We start from the raw sequence: 23,716 nt of genomic DNA on the forward strand, positions 1-23,716 counted from the left end.
GGGGCAAGTTCATGGCATGAAGCCGTAAATGGGATGGCAGTAGGAAGTATGGCATATAAAGGGGCAAACTGTGTGAGGCAATAATGGGGTGGTGTGGCAGTAGGAGGTGCATTGTGAGGCAATGAAGGGCATGAGGCAGTAGAAGGTGCAGTGTGAGACAGTAAGGGGTGGGGATGACAGTGACAGTGCAGTAAAAGGCAAGGGGGTGGGGGTGAAGTGAGAGGCAGTGAAGGAGGTGGGGGTGGCAGTGCAGAGAGAGGCAGGGAAGGGGTGGATGGAAGTGGTGTTGCAGTCGGTGTGTCAGTAAGAGAGGCCGTGTAGTGAGTGAGGTCATGAAAGGTGGGTGGGATATGAGTGAAAGGGTGGGATGACAGCGAGAGGCAGTGAAGGGGGTGGAGGTGGCAATGGCGGAGCAGTAGGCGCAGGGGGACGGGGGGGCTGCCGCTGTCGCCAGCTGATCCCGCCCCCTCCCGCTCTCCCTCTCCCGCAGGTGGCGGCGGCGGCGGCGGAAGTGACGCGGGGCGCGGGGGGCCTGTCGTTGGGGGAAGATGGCGCCCGTGGCTGTGCTAGGCAGCGAAGAAGGTAAACAAGTGTGAGCGGCGGGGGGCGAGACAGGGGGCCGGGGGGCGAGGCCGGGGCCGAGCGAGGGGCCGGGAGCGCTGGTGCCTGGGCAGTGCCGGCGGCGTCTCCCTCGCAGGCGCAGCGGGGAGGAGGGGCCCAGCCGCGCCCCCCACCCTCCCGCGGGCGTCACCTCAGCCCTTGCCCCGCACTTCAGCCCCCGGGGCGCGCCGCCTCCTCCTCCCCTGTCTTTATGTCACACCGAGACCCCCCGCTCTGCAGGCTGGGCGGGCGGAGCTGCGTCTTCAGTGCTGCTGCTGCTGAGAGGTAGGTGACGCCGCTGCCGGGACCCCCCTTCTCATCCTCCCCCGCCGCCGCCACCCGCTGCTGCTGCTGCTGCTGCTGGCCCGAGGGGTAGAGCCGCTTCCGCGCCGGTTTACACACCTTGCCCCCCTGCCCCCGTGTTCTCTCCTTCCCCCGCCCCCGATGGGCTGGGCAAAGGCGGTGTGACACCCCGCTCGCTCAGCCGCCTTTGCCGCCCCACGTGAGGGGTGGCGGGAGGCTTGTTGCGTGTCCCCAGCAGCAGCAGCAGCTGCTGCACAAGGGAAGGGGATAATCCTGGTGGGGGTTTCTACTGTCACTCTGGTGGCGGGGGGATGCTCGGGGTTGTGTAACCGGCTGCAGCAGGGTGCGTGCGCCTCTGGCCTGCGTGGTGGGCGCGCGTCCTGCCCGGCCTCTGGTGTTTTTTACCTCTCACCTGGCTCTTCTGCCACCGGGAAGGTGTCGCGGGAAACTAGCCCTTCTAGGGCTTTCTCTTTTCTCCCACCCTTCCCGCACACCTTTTATTTCCAGAGGGAGACTGGCCTGGTGATCAGTCTTGTTCCCGGAAAATCGTCAATGGCGAGCACAACGTGTGGGGAGGTTGCGAAGTGGTCAGTGCTGAGTTTGTGTTTGTTTTCGTTTTAAATCTATCCCTCTTTTAAAGTGAGGTTAGGTTAGTTAGCGACGAGAAAAGCCATGTAGACTGAACCTTTCTTTCCACGAAACACACGTGGTGTGGCCAACAGCACTATACAGTATAAGCTTCCAATGTGCATCCTCTTTTGGAGAAGTCTGTTCTAGTTCAGTTTTCATGTTCATTCAGTCCAGGCCTGTGTGCTGAAGTTAGCAACAGGGTTGCTCACTGGTGTCAATTCTGGTGGGCTTTGTGTTCCAAAAATTTGGCCATGACTGAGATCACTAATTAGCATTTAGTCTGATGCTTGCAACTTGATGGAAGAATCCAAAGATTTTTATATTGGTAAGTAACCCATCTCCTGGCTCTGAAAACTGCTACTCTATACATTGGGGCAACTTGATATTTGAGGTTTGATTCAGGAATATGCCAGTTACATAAATTGTAGGAGTCTCCCAAAAACGTAAATTGGGGAGAAAAAAAAGTCTGCTCAGTAATCAGCGAGGGAGTAAAAATTGTATTAATTTATATCATGTGATTTGTAGGATTAGCAACTATTATCAAAACATGTAAAGAAATACCAGAGTAGATTACTGGAAATATAAAACTACTATAGGATGAAGAAAAAACTATGTACAAAATTTGCATTAAATTAAGATGGAATGAATGTCCTTTATTTTGTTCTGCACTTTGTAAAGTGAGTTTTCAGTAGTATTCAGAATTTTGTGGTTTTTATTATAATACTACATTTCCATATGGTAACAATTCAGACCCTTAAGTTTGTCAGTATAAACTGATCAATTTAAATGTTCAGGGCTATTAGGTATCAAAGGTTTGTCTTGCTATTTTATTAATGTTAAATGTTGCTATTTTAATAATTTTTTTGTTAATAATGATAACTTCACATTGAAAGGATCACTTTTTGACTATCACTAATTTACTGTTAGATCTGATTGTGACATTCATTGCTTGGCTTGGCGAATATGCAAACACTAAATAAATAAATACATTGCTGGACAGTTTTATGCCATGTCCAATACCTAAATTATTTAAAGGAAGGCAAATACTATTGGCTGTAATATACAACATATTATTTAGGATGAAATCCTTTCCCCCATTGAAATCAATGGCAAAACTCCTATTGACTTCAGTTGAATCAGTATTTCACTGTTGGATATTAATAACATGGTCATTTCAAGTTAAAATTTTATATCTGCCAAGCTCTTGTAATGCAAGTTAATGAGACAGAAGCTCTGCAGAGTTAGAGGAAGTTCTGACTGGACTGGTAACTACAGCTGATTGTTTGGCCCATAGCTACAGCTGTGTTTTGGTTATGATAGAAATGGTTCATTCTTTTTATTATAATCTTAAAATATGGTTTTAAAGGCCCATCTATTGCAGCAAATTTTAATGCACTGTGAATCATGTTATAAGATGGGAGTGCTCTGACCATGTGATGATACGCTTTCTCTTAGTCTCGAAGTCCAGACTTATTAGAACCATATTATCAAACAGTATTGCAGTTCTGATCTTTTTGGGACTATAACATGGTTTAGTTTAGGCTCTGCAGGCAAGACCAAACTGGGTTATAATATGAAACTCCATATATTAGACTATATATTGCCTTTAGACAGAAACACACTAGTCTCATGCGGGTGTGAGGGGGAGGGAGGGAAGGGAGGAGAAAGCTCCTGGCTACCTAGTCACATTACAGAGTGGTTTGCTTAGGTGGAGGAAATGTGAAGTCTAAATTTTTGCATTTTTATTTGAAAACGTGAAAAAGGTCATTTCATCATTGTCTTCTGAGAAATTGGCTGTAGCACTTTAATAGCAAATGGAATTACATATAAGTTTGCAAGTATGTATGTGGGAGGAATGGAAAAATTATTTTGAAAAATACTTGCATCTGGAATTTTTATAGCACTTTTGTTATAATTAAACTACCATATATACTCATTCATTAGCCCATTCGTTTATAAGCCAACCCCTCCAAGATGGTTAGGTATAAATAGCAAAATGTATGACCCTGTCATAAGCCAACCCTACTTCAGGGGTTGGCAAACTTTGGCTCCCGGCCGTCAGGGTGAGCCGCTGGGGGTCGGGACGTTTTGTTTACTTGGAGCGTCTGCAGGCCTGGAGCCCCTCAGCTCCCTGTGGCCACGGTTCACTATTCCCAGCCAATGGGAGCTGCCACTTCCTGCAGCTCCCATTGGCTGGGAACGGTGAACTGTGGCCACAGGGAGCTGAGGGGCTCCATGCCTTTAAACGCTCCAGATAAACAAAATGACAATGTTTTAGATATTCAATTCAATGATTGCATAGAGTTTAAAGTCATCAAATTTTGGTGTAGACCCCTTTTATAAGCTTCCCCCCACTCTTTGATGCATCACTTTTTTACCAAAAATATTTGGCTTATAAATGAGTATATGTGGTATATTATTGCTCTTTGCTTTAGATTGAGGATATCAGCAATATAAATGAATTTTTTAGCAATTTCACTGTGTCTTTGAATTGTCCTTGACTCTACCTATTAGTCCACCCCATGTTTATTGCTATTTATAAGTTAGTGGTACAGAGAATTTTTTTTTGTAAGCCTAAAAAAATAGGGCTCTGCATACCTATTCAAATGTGACAGGTTTCAGAGTGGTAGCTGTGTTAGTCTGTATCAGGAAAAAGAATGACGAGTACTTGTGGCACCTTAGAGACTAACAAATTTATTTGGGCATAAGCTTTCGTGGGCTAAAACCCCCTTCATCGGATGTATGCAATGGAAAATACAGTAGGAAGAGAGAGAGAGAGACACACACACACACACACACACACACACACACACACACACACACACACACACACACACACACACACACACACACACACACACACACCCCTTGAAAAAATGGGTGTTGCTATATCAACTCTAACGAGACTAATCAATGAAGGTGGGCTATTATCAGCAGGAGGAAAAAAACGTTTGTAGTGATAATCAGGATGGCCCATTTCAAACAGTTGACAAGAAGGTGTGAGTAAGAGTTGGGGGAAAATTAGCATGGGGAAATAGTTTTTACTTTGTGTAATGACCCATCCACTCACAGTCTTTATTCAAGCCTAATTTAATGATGTTCAGTTTGCAAATTAATTCCAGTTCTGCAGTTTCTCATTGGAGTCTGTTTTTGAAGGTTTTTTTGTTGAAGAATTGTGACTTTTAGGTCTGTAATTGAGTCACCAGGGTGGTTGAAGTGTTCTCCAACTAGTTTTTGAATGTTATAATTCTTGATGTCTGATTTGTGTCCATTTATTCTTTTGCATAGAGACTGTCCGGTTTGGCCAATGTAAATGGCAGAGGGGCATTGCTGGCACATGATGCATATATCACATTGGTAGATGTGCAGGTGAACGAGCCTCTGTTGGTGAGCCAGATGCGATTAGGTTTTATGATGGTGTCCCTTGAATAGACATGTGGACAGAGTTCACAGCAGGCTTTGTTACAAGGATAGGTTCCTGGTTTAGTGTTTTTGTTGTGTGGTTGCTGGTGAGTATTTGCTTCAGGTTGGGGGGCTGTCTGTAAGCGAGGACTGGCCTATCTCCCAAGATCTGTGAGAGTGACGGATTGTCCTTCAGGATAGGTTGTAGATCCTTGATGATGCGCTGGAGAGGTTTTAGTTGGGGAATGAAGGTGACTGCTAGTGGTGTTCTGTTACTTTCTTTGTTGGGCCTGTCCTGGAGTAGGTGACTTCTGGGTATTCTTCTGGCTCTGTCAATCTGTTTGTTTCTTCACTTCAGCAGGTGGGTATTGTAATTTTAAGAATGCTTGATAGAGATCTTGTAGGTGCTTGCCTCTGTCTGAGGGATTGGAGCAAATGCGGTTATATCTTAGAGCTTGGCTGTAGACAATGGATCGTGTGATGTGGTCTGGATGAAAGCTTGAGGTATGTAGGGTAAGGATAGCAGTCAGTAGGTTTCTGGTATAGGGTGGTGTTTGTGACCATTGCTTATTAGCACTATAGTGTCTAGGAAGTGGATCTCTTTGTGTGGACTGATCCAGGCTGAGGTTGATGGTGGGATGGAAATTGTGGAAATCATGATGGAATTCCTCAAGGGCTTCTTTTCCATGGGTCCAGATGATGATGTCATCAATGTAGCGCAAGTAGAGTAGGCGTGTTAGGGGACAAGAGCTGAGGGAGCGTTGTTCTAAGTCAGCCATAAAAATGTTGGTATACTGTGGGGCCATGTGGGTATCCACAGCAGTGCCGCTGACTTCTGTTATGTGGCAAGATATGTATTTAATGGGGTAGGAGATGCATAGCTTTTTTTTTTTTTTTCTTTCCACTCAATACAAATTGTGTGAGACTAGAGAGGCTCTGAGGATTCTTTATATTGTGTTAAGATGGAGGAGTCTCCTTCAATATCTTTTCTCCCACATTTCTTCAAAATCTGGTTACAAACTTGACAAGTGAGTTTAATAGTATCTGACACGCAGAAGGCAAAGTATTTTGGGATAGGTAAATGAAGATTTACTAAAAATAATCCTTCGTCTGTCTTTGTTAAATGCTCTACTTTTTTTTCTTTTAAAAGCAGCACTTGCAATGTTAAACTCTTTTTGAAACATTAGGTAATAATAAAGTGTTTGGCAGCTTGCATTAACTTTATTGAGTCTTAGGCTAGAAATGGAAATGAACCCTCTCATTTTCACAGGATGGCAGATGTTTTGGAGACCCAACGATGTCAGTGGAATTTTAGCCATTACTCTTTGAAGACAGGGTTATTTTTTATGTATTGTGAGGATGTTTTCCACCTCGCCTTCAGGCATCCTACTCTTCAAGTAGAGTAAATTCAGAATTTTAAGGGGGGGTAATTTATTTCCAAGTGCTTTCAGTTATTTAACTATTTAACAATCACAGTGGGATGGATGGATGAAAATCTTGAATGTAATCAGTATGCTAAAATGTAAGGAGCATGTTTCCCTCTTCTTTTCTCTGAATCTCTCTGTCTGAAGAGCAGCAGTGCAAATCAGCAAATGCTCCTTTGAACATGGTGCATTTTTTGTCCCTCCTCTTTCTGCCAATCTCTTCCTGTGCATTTTCACCCTTCTTGTTTAATTGTCTTCCAACTTTCTTTAGAGCATTATGAAGCAGTCTTTCAAGGCACCCTGTTGTTACCCATTTCTTTCCTTTTCTAACTCCAGATATCCTGCATCATGATACCTATGTATTAAACCATGGAGGGTGAGCCTGATGTAGCCGTAGAGCCTACTAACACTGTTCCTTTGGCCAGAGGGTGGTTTGAAAAAGACCCTTCCTCAGGGATTCTTTGTCGTGTCTCGTACTTTGTCCACAGAGTGAGAGATTAGGTCAGGGGTGGGCAAACTTTTTGGCCTGAGGGCCACATCGGAAAATAGAAATTGTATGGCCGGTCATGAATGCTCACAAAATTGGGGTTGGGGTGTGGGAGGGGGTGAGGGCTCTGGTTGGAGGTGTGGGCTCTGGGATGGGGCTGGGGATGAGAGGTTTGGGGTGCAGGAGGGTGCTCCGTGCTGGGATCAAGGGGTTTGGAGAGCAGGCAGAGGATCAGGGCTGGGGTAGAGGGTTGAGGCGTGGGGAGAGGCTCAGGAGTGCAGTCTTGGAGCAACGCGTACCTCAAGTGGCTCCCGGAAGCAGTGGTGTCCCTTTTCTGGCTCCTATGCATGGAGCAGCCCCCAACCATGATAGAGCGCCGAAGTGGGGCCGAGTGGCATGGTGCCGCCCCCAACCCGGCACCCTGGAGCTGGGCAAACCCCAGATCCTGCTTCCCAGTGGGAGCTCGCAGGCCGACTGAAAACCGTTAGGCTCGTGAGACATAGTTTGCCTGCCCCGGATTAGGTTGTTATGAGACAAATATGTGCTGCCATTGACCATCCAGTGGAACTTTCCTTAATTTTTGCTAGGGAAATCCTTTTCCCTCATTGGGGAGAGGACTTCTGTTGTTTCTGTTTTCTGCTCCTTTCCTTTTGAAGTGTTGGTGATGCTGGGGGTGAGGAGTTTGGGGCATGGTTCTTTCTCCCCCCTTCCCACGCCCAATAGTGCTCATTCTCAGCTGCTTGTCAGAGTAGTTTTCCTTAGTAGGAGCAGCAGAGGAGGGAAAATAACATGACTTCAGTTGTTTTCATTCTGCTGGTGGAGACATGCTATATGCAGGAGCAACAGAGGCAGAGGTATGATGTCTCACAGTTATAGGTGTTGGGGTGATGATGGACAGTTTCTCTTCTCTCTGTAGATTGACATTGGTGGGGATCATACCTTTTCCTCCACTGCCCCTGAATGTAGCCTGTCCCCATCATGAATGTGGAAGGAAACTTACTGAAATAATTGTCATTTTCAGTCTGCTCCGGCTACTCCTGTTGATGGAAATTTTAGTAGGGTTCAGGGATTAACCTGTATTTCATGTAGAGCACACTTCTGTGATCAGTACTGCTGTGCCTGAAGATTGCCAGCAGGATCCAACAATGTGGGAATAACACTAATGTTTTTGGACAGGGCTGTAAATGCCCACTCATCATTTGAACTTGAGGTAGGCTGCATTTTTTTCCTTTCTGTGCTATCAGTTAAGGAATGGGGGGAATGAGCTGCATACAGAATCCTCTCTAGTAATTTTCAGTTAAAATGACAGTTGTCAAGATGTGAGGCTTAGAGTGGGGACAACATTATGACTAGAGCCCTATCAAATTTACAATCCATTTGGTAAATTTCACAAAGAAAGGATTTAAAAAATCTTAAAATTCCTGGTGGTGTAACTGGCGGGGGGGTCCTGACCCAAAAGAGGCTATCCTACAATAGTCAGATTTCACAGGGGAGACCAGATTTCATGGTCCATGATGCATTTTTCACAGCCACGAATTTAGTAGGGCCCTAATTATGACCACTGTCTTAAATCTGTGACACTTGGCATACCAGGTATGAGCCATTTTTGTCTTCATAATATTTAAATATAATCAGTTTGGTAATTTTTAAGTTTTATAGAAATGATTTTTCGAAAATTAGTGATTTCTTAAATTTATCACCACTGTAATATATTTCAGTTTTAAATACTTTGTGCCAACAACCCATTTAGTTTTTAAATTAAATACAGAAAACTAATTTAATGTAATGACTGTTGCAGGAAATTCAGAGTTAAGGGCAATTTTATTAAATTAATATAAAAACATTCACACCTCAAAGTTAATGGCTTGGCTTAAACTGGAAAAAGCCAGAAATTTCAGTGTTAAGGCTGAAACTCTTGCCCATTTAAGTAAGTCCTAGATATTGAATAAGGATTTTTTTTTTCCTGACTAGGTGTCTTCCCAAATCCCTAAAAGATGGTGTCCCATCATACTCTTACTTTTCAATTTCCTACTTCCATGTATGTTTTGCCATTAAATATTTAGCACATATGTAATGCCTTCCATCTGAGAAACATCGAGTGCTTAATATGCAGTTGAGCCTTAACAACCCCCCAACAAGTACGGAAGTATTTGCTGAGTTTTAATCTCAACTGTGCTTCTGATGGCCTTAATATTTTGCACTCCCATGTATATTTTCCACTTCTTCAGACTTGTTATCTAGTTAGGCCTCACAAATAGCACTAAGAAGTAGATAAAAAATAATTATCTCCATTTTACAGTGGGGGAAGATAGAGACTAAGTCACTTGATCAAAATGCTTTGTTTCCATGAGAGAATTGAAATACTTTCACCTTCTACTATAACAAGCCTTTACAAATTATTGCTTTGTAAAGGCCTATGGAGTCTTATTTTTTTAAGATGAAGAAGTTTCTCTTCCTTTCAGATGCCTTTAATATCTTAAGTGTTTGTTTTGTGCTCTCCAGTGATATGTTCTTATGGGGATCACTATGGAAAGAAACGTGCAATGTGACTAGCTTTTGGAGGCATTACATAATTATCTGGCCATAGAGTGATGTAAAATTAATAGAATATAAATAGTATTATCTCATTTGCACATTAATCTGCTTTTAGCACCAGAAATTTGAAATAAATGTATTATCTTACACTTGATATCTAGAAACTTGTTCTAGCTGCATTTTTGTTGGTTAAATTGATTTTCAAGGCTGTAAAACAAAACAAGTGATTTAAAAATGGATGTTTTCTGCAAAGGGTGGCCCACCGAAGTGTTTTTTTGTAGATAATTTATTTTCATTGACATTTAACAAATTGACATTAATGTTAAGGTTCATCTGGTCTGGAAAAGCTTGTATTCTGTAAACTCTTAGAACTGACACTTTCTGCTTTGATTCCTTTTTTTCAGGTGATTCATGGCAGGGGACGTGGAAGGGTTTAGCTCCGCCATCCATGATACCAGTGTCTCTGCTGGTTTCAGAGCACTGTATGAGGAGGGATTGCTTCTTGACGTCACTCTTGTCATCGAAGACCACCAGTTTCAGGCCCATAAAGCCCTGCTTGCCACCCAGAGTGATTACTTCAGGATTATGTTCACAGCCGACATGAGGGAGCGAGATCAAGATAAAATCCATTTGAAAGGTCTGACTGCCACAGGCTTCAGCCACGTCCTCCAATTCATGTACTATGGAAACATTGAACTGAGCATGAACACTGTTCATGAGATTCTGCAGGCTGCCATGTATGTTCAGCTTATAGAGGTGGTGAAGTTCTGCTGCTCTTTTCTTTTAGCAAAAATCTGCTTAGAAAACTGTGCAGAAATTATGAGACTATTAGATGATTTTGGTGTAAACATCGATGGAGTCAGGGAAAAGTTGGACTCCTTTCTGCTAGAGAATTTTGTGCCACTCATGTCCAGACCTGACTTCTTGTCCTATCTGAGCTTTGAAAAGCTTATGTCTTATTTGGATAATGATCATCTGAGCAGGTTTCCAGAGATAGAGCTGTACGAGGCTGTTCAGGCTTGGCTGCGGCATGATAGAAGACGCTGGAGACATACCGACACCATCATTCAGAACATCAGGTTTTGTTTGATGACACCATCCAGTGTTTTTGAGAAGGTTGGTGCATTTGAAAGCAATAGGCAGGATTCATCATTTAGCTAGGGCAGCATGCCGTTAAATAGGTAAGATTCCCAAACCTGTTAGGAGGGGGAAAAAAAGACAGAGCATTGATACTTTTTTTTCTTTCTGGCAAATAATATATATAGAGGATCTAATATCTGAAAGTAATGTCTTCTACTTTTAGAAAATAGCATGTTTTATAACTGGAGAACTGGTAGGTTTACCGTGTTTGTTTGTAAATGATTTCTTATGAGGACATTTTAAGTAAGTTCATCCATATGAAGTTCAGTTTATTTCAGTCATTCTTATTGCTGTCCACATCTCGCTGCTTGATTTTTTTATTTTTTTTTGAAAACTCTTGAGAGGCCCAAAGTGGATAGGGCCTACTGTATATACTTGATCATAAGCTGGTTCATTTATAAGCTGACCCACCCAATATGGATAAGTAAAAATGGAATTTTTTTATGACCCGTTCATAAGCCGACCCTATAATTCAGGGGTCAGCAAACTTTGGCTCCCGGGCCATCAGGATAAGCCGCTGGCAGGCCAAGATGGTTTGTTTACCTCAAGCGTCCAAAGGCACGGCTGTAAACCTAAGTAAACACAGTGTCCCGGTGCGCCAACTGCTTACCCTGACGGGCCAGGACAGCAACTGGTGGGGAAATTTTTTGAGTGGGAGAAGCTGGGGGTCAGGGGAGTAACCCCTGGGACCACCCCCCACATGACCCTAGCCTGGGACCCCCACACTCTCCCCATCTCATCCCTTCCCACCTTATCTGGGGAGAGCCGGGGAGGATGTTTCTGGCCTGGCTGGAGCTGCTCTGGCAGGCTGGGCAGCGTGGCCGCAGCCTGCTCCGGCGGGCCAGACCGGGCGGCACGGCCACAGCATGTTCCAGCGGGCTGGGCCAGGTGGCATGGCCTCAGTGTGCTCCGGCAGGCCGGGCAGCGCAGCCACAGCCTGCTCTGGGGGGCAGGGCTGAGTAGCAGGGCTGCAGCCTGCCAGCCCCGAAGCTGCAGCTGCTTCCGAGGCTGGGGGGAGAGCAGTGTGGCCAGAAGCGGAGAGACTCTGGCCCTGCCTCTTCCCTTCTGTCTCTGCTGGCTGTGCTGCCTCTCCTTCCTCCTTCTGTTGGGGGGAGGGGCTGTATCCCACCTCTCCCTCTCTATACCCCTTCATAAGCTGACCCCCTTCTCTGGTGCTTCCCTTTTTTACTAAAAGAATTCAGCTTATGAACGAGTATATACGGTATATTATTGTAACTGGGCATCAGCATAATCAAAATCAATTTTCACTGACATTTACTTTTAGATAGATATTGTGTACATGTTTTTTAAAAACCTACACTTTAATTGAGGTCACTAGATACTTTGGTGATGGGTGCTATAAATGAATATTATAAAAGAAGAAAACTTTATACCTATTACTCAACATTTGGTTTATGTTAAAATGGTAAAGTGAAATTTTCAGAAGTTCCTAAGTCTCATTGAAAGGCAATGGTATTTAGGCTCCCGAGTCACTAAGGCACTTCTCGTAGGAGAATATCTTCGAGATTGTATGCATGCATGCATGCAAGTGTCTGATCCTCCTCTCTTGTATGTCAGCATAACTCCACAAACTTCAGTGGAGCTGGAGAGATTGACAGTAGATTTGGACCAGCATAACTTTAAAAAAAAAAATTTACTCATTTACTGAGAGAATATTTAAAAAGTCATTGCTTTGATTGGGCAGAAAAAATACTTAGAGAGCTCCTATTTCAGCAGTTAACTGATATTCTTGGGCTCTTATTCTGTTCTTGGTTACACAAGTGCAATTTCAATGAATTGAGTAGAATTTGATATATGGAGTGATATCTGTTCCTGCTGCAACTTTGCTCTGTTCATTTCTATTTCACTATAAACACAGTTGCGCATGCTCAGGAAATAAAATTTGGGGTAAATTAGCAGCAAGTTCTTTCAAATCAGTCACCACTTATCAGCCGATATAGAATAAACACTGTTCTTACAGCCAGATTTTAATTTCAAAATACCTGTTATTCTACTCCATAACAGTAAAAATTTTTTTCTTAATCTGTACTTTTTACGCAGTTAAAGTCAATATTCTTTTGTATTGCTGTATAAAAATGTATAGTACAGAATGGGTCTTCAATAATATTTAAACTTTCGTTGTCTGCACAAAGTATGTACAGTTCTGAAAACAAACTTTGAAACAACAACTTGGTGTTCCTTTCCATATTGGATTTTTTCAATTTACAAATAAAATGTAGATTATTTTTTTTAACCTGCAATTGAAAACTAACACTTGCAGTGGGTTTTTTGTCTTGTGCATCAGCACCTGTAGCAAATACTGAGAAATTTGGAGTAAGAGTCCTGATCCTGTAAAGACTTACACACACGCTTGATTTTGCATGCTACATGTAGTCCCATTGACATTTGCTAACAATTTTGTTGTTTGTCTATAATTTACTTGTAATTCCTTGGATCCCAAAAGTGCTTCACTGATCAAATGAGATGTATATAGCCTCAAAGATCAGAAGAGGATCCGTCAATTGCTAAATTAATAGTGTAAAAAACATTTCAGGCTTTTGAAAGAGCAAATATTTATCAATAATAGAAAATTACCCCCCAAAAAAGCATCTCAGTGTAGCCGAGGGACACAAGTTAGTGAAAGCACAGGTATGGAAAACAAGAATCCTTTAATTAAGCTGATATGAGGGTTTTTGTTCTTCACCATGACATGAATTTTGTACATTCCGTCATAACTTTGAGTTTCGTTGTTTTTTGCCATATTCTCCTTGGATTAATATATTTAAATGTTTTTTTGGGGGGGGGGGGGAATGTAATTTGCTTTGTAGTTCAACTTTGGTCTTGGTATCTGGTAAATACAGTATTTATCGAGTAGACCTGTTCTGAGTTGGATTATCTCACTTAAGTAGTTCCAAAACTTTAGTGGAGGTACATGGGTGAACAGAGGTTTGCAGGATTTGGCCCTTTCTGTGTGTAAATGTATATTTAAGCACTAATGCCTAAATTTATCAGAATTTTTTTTTAAGTATAAGAAGCAGCTAATTACATGAGAGATGTTTGCTACACTTTCATTTTGTTTTCTTCTGAACAGATTGTAATAATTGTATAGTTTACTTAATTTACATTATGTGCCTATACTAACCTGTAGGCATATATAGAATAAATACACCTCTACCTCAATATAATGCTGTCCTTGGGAGCCAAAAAAAATCTTACCACGTTATAGGTGAAACGGTGCTATATTGAACTTCCTTTGATCCAGAGGAGTGCGGAGCCCCGCCCCCCCGGAGCACTGCTTTACCGGCTATATCCAAATTTGTGTTATTTCGGGTAGCGTTATATCAAGGTAGCGGTGTATAATTCAAATACAGTTTTTTAATAATGACTTAAATGTTGCATTAGATTAAAGAGACAAGGTGGGTGAGGTAATACCTTTTATTGGATCAAATGACAAGTTTTGGATCTTACCCAGAGCTCTTCATCAAGTCTAGTAATAATTGGAGATATACCAATCTCCTAGAACTGGAAGGGACCTCGAAAGGTCATCGAGTCCAGCCCCCTGCCTTCACTAGCAGGACCAATTTTTGCCCCAGATCCCTAAGTGGCCTCCTCAAGGATTGAACTCACAACCCTGGGTTTAGCAGGCCAATGCTCAAACCACTGAGCTAAATACAAGGTAGAACAGACTGTTAACTCCTTATGCTAAACAGATTATAAAAGACCATTCAAGGTGAAGTGGGCAATTAACACCTCTGCAATTGTAGCCTAAAGGAGGGTTAGTGGGTTATAGATTGTTGTAAGGAGCCATAAATCCAGTGTCCTTTATTAAGTCCACGATTTTTAGGCTATCAGTCTACACTATGCAGCTTTTAGCAACAGCTACAGCCATGCCGCTAAAAGGCATGCTCTACTGCTGAAAAAAACTTCCACCCCCAACGACCTGCATTAGCATTGTCCTCAGGCAGTGGTCCTCAACCTTTTTGTGGCCAGTAGCACATTGATGTTTTCAGAAGTGTGTGGCAGGCGCCAACAATTTTTCAAGGCTTATTTTCTATTTAAATAATACGGAAAACATCATATTTAATATTACATAATATATGAATCCATAAGATAAAAAAGGTAATTTTACATGTAAAAGGTATGTATTAAATTATTTGGCAATTACTCTTTCGCCTTACCATGTGAATTTGCTCTTTTTTATCTACCTGTAAGAAAAATTAAGGAGTTTTTACAAAATAAATATCATACAGTTTTCATCTTATTTATTTTAAAAAAAGTAAAACGTTGAACTGCTGGTCCAAATATATTTATTATTCTTACTTTAACATAGATAGCCAGTTATGGTTAATTAAAAATATTCTTTGTATTGTTACTTGTATCTGTATTTCAATAAACAAACAAATACAAAAAAAGTTAAACACAAGTTAATCATACGTGCTCATCAGCACTTAATGGAAAATAGGTATCATTAATTCACGTGGTTTTTCTAATAAAGTCAATGTGATTTTTGTCACTGCATTTCTTCAGCCAGTTTTTTGTAGTTGGGAGAGTAGGATGATATTCCCATTTGTAAGCAATTGTCAAGCTGGGCATCTGTAAGCCGAGATCTGTATTTTGATTTTATGATGTTAATTGTTGAAAACAGAACTTCGCATAGATAAGTGGAACCAAAATAAGATTTTATTTTGTATGCTACATTTTTTTAAGGCAGGAAACTTTTTTCGATCAACCAGATTCCAAAAGTTTTCATCTGTTGCGCAGGATTTTAGAACAATATCATTTTGAAGGTCCAAAATCTCCAGTTCCACTTTTTCTGTTCTTACTTGAATGATACTCGTAATTGATGTAGCCATTTCTGTTACCTCTATTTGGTAAGTAAAAGGATTCACAAGAAAGGCAACTACAGGCTCAATGATGGTGAACTGTTGAAATCTCTTTTCAAATTATTCCAGAAGTGTTTGAATGTGGATAACAAATGGTGATGGGTTAAAATCACTGTCACATACCATTTTCTTCATACTTGGGAAATGTATGAGAGACTTCGTCTTCATATGTGACATCCACAAGATCAATTTTGCTTTGAATGATTTTACAGAACCTATCATTTGAGCCACATGTTTGTCTTTTCCCTGCAGCTCAAGATTTAACATGTTCAATTTGTCAGTGATGTCGGCAAGAAAAGCCAAGTCCATTAACCAGCTGGAGTCTTCTAGTTGCTCGAAGTTCTAATTTGTGGACTTCAGAAATTCTTTGATCTCTTCAATTAGGCTTAAAAAACGTGCAAGAACTTTACCTTTGCTTAGCCATCGTACTTCTTTGTGCAAGATAAGAACAGATTGTTTATCATCAACATCTTCCAACAGGGCCTTAAAAAGTTGGCGTTGCAAAGCTTTTGCTCGAATAGAGTTAATTATTTTAATAACATTCATGATGTGTTGAAAAGAAAGAACTTGGATGCACAGAGCCTTCTTGGTGGATAATGCAATGATAAGACATAAAGTTTGGAAAGGATTCATTCTTCTGCCCATCATTGCTGGTGCCCCATCAGTGGTGATCGCAGACAGCTTGTGTAGTGGCATACTAATTGATGTTGCTTATGATTTGAATAAATTATAGATGTCCTCGCCCTTTGTTCGCCCTTTCATAGGCAATACTTTTAATAACTCTTTTACGGTGAAGTCACTAAATAAATACCATCCTCATAACTACCAACTGCGCTGTATCCAATATATCTGTCGACTCATCGAATTGCAGTGAAAACCAGTCACATTTCCAAGTCATCCTTTAGCTGAGTTTGCATGTCGCTTGAAATTGCATGTATCCTCCTCGTAACTGTGTTGTCTGATAACTGCAAGTCTTGTATTGCTGACAAAATCTCATCCTTGTTAGTAAATCCTTGAAACCAGCAATCAGCACCAGTCAAAAATGCTTCCTTCAACAATTCACCGTCTTGAAAGGGTTTTTTCTTCTTTGCAAGCAGATGATCAATTTTAAAGGAAGCAATAGTAGCACTTTTAGACTTTACCACTTGTCTAGTGAAAACAGATTGCTGGGCAGATAGGTTTAATTTGAGTTGATTAATTTTCTTCTTTCTCAACTCCAGATTTAAGTGGATGGCTAATGTCAAAAGAGCCGTGATTAGTGTGGAAATGGCATTCAACATTGTTTTTTCGGCACTGTAACAGCACCCCCGCACAATAAGCAAACACATTTCCCTTTATTTTCAATAAACAATAGCATTCTTTCCACTCTGCGTTGAAATAATATGTACATTGTCTTTTATATGAACCACTCATTTTGGGGCAAAATGTTAAAAAAAAATAATTAAATTGCAAAGCACAAGAAAACAGCAGTATCAGTGCAGGAAGAACACTCACATACAGGGCTGTCTCCGGGCACCAGTGAAGCAAGCACGTGTCTGGGGCAGCACATGCTACAGGATGGTATTCCGTCCATTCTGCAGAGTCGGAGCATTTTTGTTTTGTTTTGTGGGCGGCCGTTCTGGGCAGTGCAGAGAGAAGCTGGAGAGAAGGCGCAAGGACAGAGAACACCGGTGCCTGCAGCCCCAGAGTACTCTGTCTCCAGCAGGTGCGGGGCCCCGGCTTCTCTCGCCTGCTGGGCACTAGGCGGGCCCCGCACCTGCCAGGGACAGAGAACACCGGCGCCCGCAGCCCTGGAGTTCTCTGTCCCTGGCAGGCACGGGGCTGTGGCTTCTCTCTGGCTTAAGCTGCGGCCCCGCGCCTGCCAGGGACCGAGAACAACGATGCCTGCAGCCCCGGAGTTCTCTGTCCCCGGCAGGTGTGGGGCTGTGAAGCCGGAGAGAAGCCGCAGCCTCGCGCCTGCCGGGGACAGAGAACACCGGTGTCCCCAACCTGCAGTCCTAGAGAAGCCAGAGAGCCGCAGCCCCACGCCTGCCAGGGACAGAGAACACTGGTGCCTGCAGCCCCTGAGTTCTCTGTCCCCAGCAGGCACGGAGCCGCAGCTTCTCTCCCCTGCTGAGCACTAGGCGGGCGCACATAAATGCCAGGCGGGCACCATGGCGGGGACCACTTGTCAGGAGAGGGCTCCTGCTGACAAAGTGCTGTTCACGCTGGCTCTTGTCGCTGGCAAAACCTTTGTCTTTCAGGGATGTGTGGTTTTTTTTAACACCTCTGAACCACAAAAGTTTTGTCTTTCACTTGCCATTGTAGACAAAGCCTTAGGCCTTGTCTACACTGTCACTTTACAGCGCTGAATCTTTCTCACTCAGGGGGTGAAAAAACACCCCCCTGTGCGCTGCAAGTTTCAGCACTGTAAAGTGGCAGTATAGACAGTGCACCCAGTGCTGGTAACTACTCCCCTTGTGGGGGGTGTTTTTTGTTTTTTTTTTTAACTCCCAGTGCTGGCGCTGCAATTACACAGCCACACAGCAGTGCTTTAACATCGCTAGCAAAGACATACCCTTAGTATCTAAGGGCTAGTCTACACTAGAATCGCTACAGCATTGCAGCTGTAGCACTGCTAGTGCAGATGCTCTATGCCAGTGGGAGACAGCTCTCTCATTGACATAATTACTCAGTCTCCCCAAGAGGTGGTAGGTATATTGGCAGGAGAGCTTCTCCCACCAACATAGCATAGTCCATACTGGCACTTAGGTCAGTGTAACTTATGTCACTCGGGGGCCGGGGGTGGCGTTTCCCCAACCCTGAGCAACTTAAGTTATACTGAAGTAAGCGCTAGTGTGGACAAACCCTAACGAAGTTATGAATTTAAGCTCTCAGGCTCTTCTTTTGAAGGTGTGCAGGTTTTCTTTGAAGATGAGAACTGTGAGGACAGATATGGAGTGAATGTTTTGTGAAAAGTGCTCACCCACGGGTGATAGGATGTGTTTTTTTGTCTTTTATTATTTTTCTGTGTGAGTTCAAGAGTGTAATAATTGTTTGGTTGTTATTGGGGCATTTAGTGCACTGGATAAGGTATACCATAGGTTGATAAGTATATATAGGACCCATGGATCTTGAAAGATATGTTATGAGAGTTATTGAATATCATAGCAGTGTAGATATTTGTTCGTGTTTTACATCTGTTATGGTAGGGTCTGGTGCTGTTTTGAGTTGGTGTGTCCTGGTATGTGGGGAACTTGCTTCTGATGATGAGCTTGGCAAGGTTGGGGGGAATTATTTGAAGGCCAAAAGAATGGGTTCAGGAAAGATTTCTTTCAGGATGTCCAATAAAATATTTTACCTCACCTACCTTGTCGCTCTAATATCCTGGGACTAACATTGCTACCACAATACTGTAAAACCACATTAGATTAATGCATTTCCACCCCACTAATATTGAAGACTACGGGTCAGATTCTACAAGTTGCTGAGCAGTCTGGTCTTGATATTGCAAAGCACTTATGTATAAACCTAACTTTAATTACGATTTGTCCCATTGATTACCAACTGATAGGGTTTGCAGTGTGCTCTATGGGTATGTCTACACACCAGAGGAAAACCTGCAGCTGGCTAATGCCAGCTGACTTGGGCTTGTGGGGCTCAGGTTGAAGGGCTGTTTCGTTGCTGTGTAGACTTCTGGGCTCAGGCTGGAGCCCAGGCTCTCGGATCCTGCAAAGTGGGAGGCTCCCAGAGCTTAGGCTCCAGCCCAAGCCTGAAAGTCTACACAGCAATGAAAGTCTCAAATCTCGAATTGGCTGGCACAGGCCAGTCGTGGGTGTCTAGCTGCTATGTAAACATAGAATCATAGAAGATTAGAGTTGGAAGAGACCTCAGGAAGTCATCTAGTCCAACCCCCTGCTCAAAGCAGGACCAACCCCAACTAAAGCATACTAGCCAGGGCTTTTTCAAGCCTTATATACCCTGTAAGTCAGCAGAATGGGGCTTTGTCAGACCCAGGGAAAGTAAATACTTGATTTGAGGGCTCACCACTGAAATTGCTCTTCCCCCCCAATCAAACTCTTTTAGGGACATACGTTTGAGTATCATGTGGCCCTCAGAGAGCACCTTACACCTGTGCCCCAGAGTTTACATGTCTTCAAATACATTTATAGGTGTAACTGCTGGTGGTGGTTGTGGTCTATAAAGATTTTCATGGTATGTGTTCTGCATATTGTAGATATGACCTCTTTATATTTTACATTGTCAGTTGATAAACACCTGCCATAATAAAATACAAGGAAAGAGGCCATCTCCAAGGTATTCATGACAGCATAATAAATCGCTTTATAGTTTTTCATGGAAATCAACTCCATGAACTGCATCTAGAAACTAATGTAAATTTCCAGAATACAACTCTAACATCTTCTTTTCACTGTTAGGTAAGCATGCCACTGTATTGTCTATCAGCTGGAGTTTTAGTTGTCTGTAGCACCAACTAGATCACAGTGAATAATCCAGTATGCAAGTGACAAAGGTTCAGCTAATTATGGCAAGGTTGACATCTGTAAAAAATAGGTTGCAATCTTTTATGTGTAAATAAACATAAATTTACATTGCTATATTTAATGGCTTCGGACCAGGGTGGATTTGATTTAAATCAAATTGATTGAAATTTTATTTAAATCACGAGTCAGGAAGACTCGATTTAATCATGGTTTTCTACATAAAAGTGCATTCTTGTTGGTTGATATAACCTTAATACATATTCTTCATAATTCACAGATAGATGTCGGTTTCAGTTTTAGAAGGTACGCGCTATACATTTTTAAACAGTGATTTATTTTGAAAACTTTTCAGATTAGTTTTACAGCTATATCAGAAAATGAATGTTTGGTTATTTCATTTACCAAAGGTAATTGAAGCCAATATTTATGAAATCACTGGGAGGTGAACTGTCTCCAATTCAACAGGTTAATCATTACTATTTGGAGGATTTTCTTGCCATGCTGTATTAGGAGGAGAACATCACCAGACTGACATTTAAATTGTTTTCTTTAACTAAAACATTATTATGTATTCTGGATTTTTTTCTTCTACAGCAAACCTATAATATTTTAACAAAACAAGCATATGTCCCTCCCTTCTCACATTTATCTCTAGACTTCTTGTCCAGATCTGTTCCACCCCTAACAATCTTCTATTCATTGAACTTTTTGAAACTTTGCACTTTTAGAGAGAGGTAAGGGATTGACTCTGTATACACTAATTTGCAGAGGGACAATAGAGTTGAGGTCTGTTATTTCTCACCTCTATATATTATTTATTTATTTAAAAACATATTTGCTGTTAACAAGCATGTTACCTCTGGAGACACAAATCCACAGTTTGAGAACTGCAAAAATAAGCATCTCTGATGGTATCTTCTAGATTGAGCACTGAGTCCCATTAGGTACATAGAAAGTTTAACCTGAATAATCTATACTAAAGCCTGTGGAACCCCATAAGATTGGGTCCCTAATCCATGAACTATTGGAATTTATTTACAAACCTTTTCTTAAACATTACATGAATATATTGTCTCATACTATAGAATTAGAATTTATAATCCCTATTCCATGATGAGATATCTTTGAGCTATAATCTATCTTTAGATAGGTTTTTTCCTCAAAAAGCTTTTTATCAAAAAAATCTTCCTTCAATAAAAAAAAATCTTTTTTTTTTTATCATTGATTTTTATCCACCCTGATTAGGACAATATTTTTCCTATGTATACATGAAAAAATGGCCACTGTTCTATCAGAACATCCAGAAAGCATCAATGGATCTAACGAAACACCCCTCGAAACAAAAGAAAGGAAACTCTTATGTGGAGGGGGCAAATACAGCTTGCACAGTTTTCTCTTGAAGCTTTGACCAACCAACATAATCTCATACATGGAGCTCCTTATTATACATTACACAACAGTACAGTTGTCTGAAATTAATTTGTTGTCACTATATGCATTTTTAAAAGTTTTTTCTAATGCTTTTGAAGAACTCTGGCTTGACAGTCTTTTCTTTCCCAACGGAACGGGTGTGGCACGTTTTCCCATTCTAACCTGCCAATGTGGCTAGACCCTGTCCTGGAGGAACCACCTTTTAGTATGAGAAAGGTAGTTCTGTACCAATTAAACCATGGCTTCTATGCTAAAAAGAAGGCAAATAGTACAAACAATGGTGATTATTTTTTGGTGTGCACCTATAGGAGCTGAAATGAATCCACCCATCATCTCATTACACAGATGACCAAACAGTTGTTAGATGGCAGCTCACCACTGACCTGGGATGGACATGAAACAGGCAATCTGGAAGTACAAACTTATGCATCTCATTACTGATTTCTCTTAGATAAAGCGGAGCTATTCTAAGATTCTAAGATTGTAATTGATAAAACAGACTAGTTGCAGGAAACTTAGTTGACAATGAGAAATGTTCTTAGAGTAAGCAGGATGTCATTCAGCTCAGAATAGATGTTGATTTTTCTGTGTATTATGTGCAAATATTAATATCCAATATTTATACATACAGGAGATTAATATCCTTAGAATGGATTTTTAAAAAGCTTAATAGGTCACTGTTAGGAATATTACAACTATGAATGAAAATATTCTTCTGTTGTATTAACTAATGTATGAGTAACATATACAGTGTTTCAAAGGATTATGTCAACTAGACACTGAAATTTCATGGCAAGGTAAATTATGATTTATTTGGTGGTAGTACCCTAAAATGGGATGACTATGGAAGCTATAATGTCAAAGCAACTGTGTCAATTCTCATGCATATCTGCTCTCCAACATCTTCTATTTAAGTCTCAGTCCCATGTTACAGGCAGAACACTAATCATTTAACCCAGTCTATGCCTTCAAGAGAACCTTTCCCAGTCCAATGTATTTTGATAGAATTAAAAAATGTGTCCCTGTGTTTTCTCCCCAAATGTCCCAGTTTATAGTTTGTGTTGACAGATATGCTATTTTATCTGTTTGTATAACTAGAGACTTTACCATGGTTTAGAAAATAACCTAATGAAATCTTCCTTTCTTTACAAAGATACTTGGCCAGCTTTGCAGATGTAAATATTTCCAGGGCCTAGCATTCCTGTGAACTAGATGCTTCAATTTAAGTGTTTTTTAGCAAGTTGCTTATTTTAAAATATTTTTGTCCAGAAGAGCACCTTAGAAAAAACTCATTTAATTTAATAGCCCCTTTTTCCTTCTTTGCCTTTCTTCAGCTCTCCTGTCCCTGTCATCTTAGGCATTCAGGGCAGAGTGGCTTGGACAGCCACAGAAAATAGGGGCATGAGAGAACTAAACATATGATGACGGAGTATTGGAAGAAAGAGAAACAAGCAACAAAGAAGGGAATGATGGCTAAGGCCATGTCTACACTACCAATTTTTGTCGACAAAAGCGATGTTGACACCCAAAAGGTGACATAATAAAAATCGGAATTTCATATTCACACTTGCTCCTCTGTTGGCAGATTGCGTACACATTGGGGGCACCATCGTCAACAGTGTGAGCATTGCACTGTGGGCACCTATCCCTTAGTCCAGCTCGACACCTTCTGTCACTAGGTGTTGTGGGAATGCAGCTCTTGGGTCCTGGCTAAATGTGATGCATTGATTTGTGTCCCAGCACTCCATGGGCTTCCGGCTTTCTTTAGTAGCATTTCTGCAGCGGCCATTCTCTGCTGTGTACCCCGGCATCTTTGTGAGAAGGGATAGACCCTGCACTGCTCTCCTATGCTCTGTTAACTGTCATGAAGACATCGTGGGTGGCCATGCAGTTAATCGTCAAGTTCCTAACTGAAGAAGACTTGCAGGTGCCCGACATTCTGAGTGACATGGATAGGAGCAACTTTAGATTGCTTTTGGCATTCACAGAGCTGCTGCATAGGGTAGACTGTTGTTTTTGAGCTTGGGAAACAAGCATTGAATGGTGGGATTGTATCATCATGCAGGTGTGGGATGAAGAGCGGTAGCTACAGAACTTTCGGATGCGGAAAGCCACCTTCCTGGAACTGGGTGTGGAGCTTGCCCCAGACCTGTGGTGCAAGGACACCAGAATGAGAGCTGCCTTCTCAGTAGAGACACGTGTGGCAATCACTGTGTGGATGCTGGTGACTCCAGACTGCAACCTGTCGGTCACGAATCAATTTGGAGCGTGGAAGTCAACTGTTGGGGCTGCCTTAATGCAAATGTGCAAGGCAATAAGTGGCATCCTGCTACGAAGGACTGTGACTCTGGGAAATATGCATGAAATAGTGGATGGCTTTGCAGAAATGGGGTTCTC

General features: G+C 41.9%; 1 protein-coding gene across 5 annotated transcripts in view; it reads left to right on the forward strand.

Moving 5' to 3' along the window:
• The first annotated feature begins 537 nt into the window (after positions 1-537).
• Positions 538-23,716, forward strand: part of KLHL15 (kelch like family member 15) — a 38,577-nt gene continuing 15,398 nt past the window's right edge. For 2 of the 5 annotated variants that reach the window (XM_045008212.1, XM_045008138.1), the window contains exons 1-2: positions 624-885; positions 9,786-10,497. In XM_045008212.1, coding sequence (XP_044864147.1) covers positions 9,793-10,497 — 705 coding nt within the window. In that variant the 5' untranslated portion in view covers positions 624-885; positions 9,786-9,792. Of the gene's footprint in view, positions 583-623; positions 886-1,802; positions 1,859-9,785; positions 10,498-23,716 lie in introns of those variants that run through there. The other 3 variants (XM_045007986.1, XM_045007920.1, XM_045008060.1) reach the window with 3 other exon arrangements.

This window comes from Mauremys mutica, chromosome 1, assembly GCF_020497125.1.
Source record: "Mauremys mutica isolate MM-2020 ecotype Southern chromosome 1, ASM2049712v1, whole genome shotgun sequence".
Taxonomy (NCBI): domain Eukaryota; kingdom Metazoa; phylum Chordata; order Testudines; family Geoemydidae; genus Mauremys; species Mauremys mutica.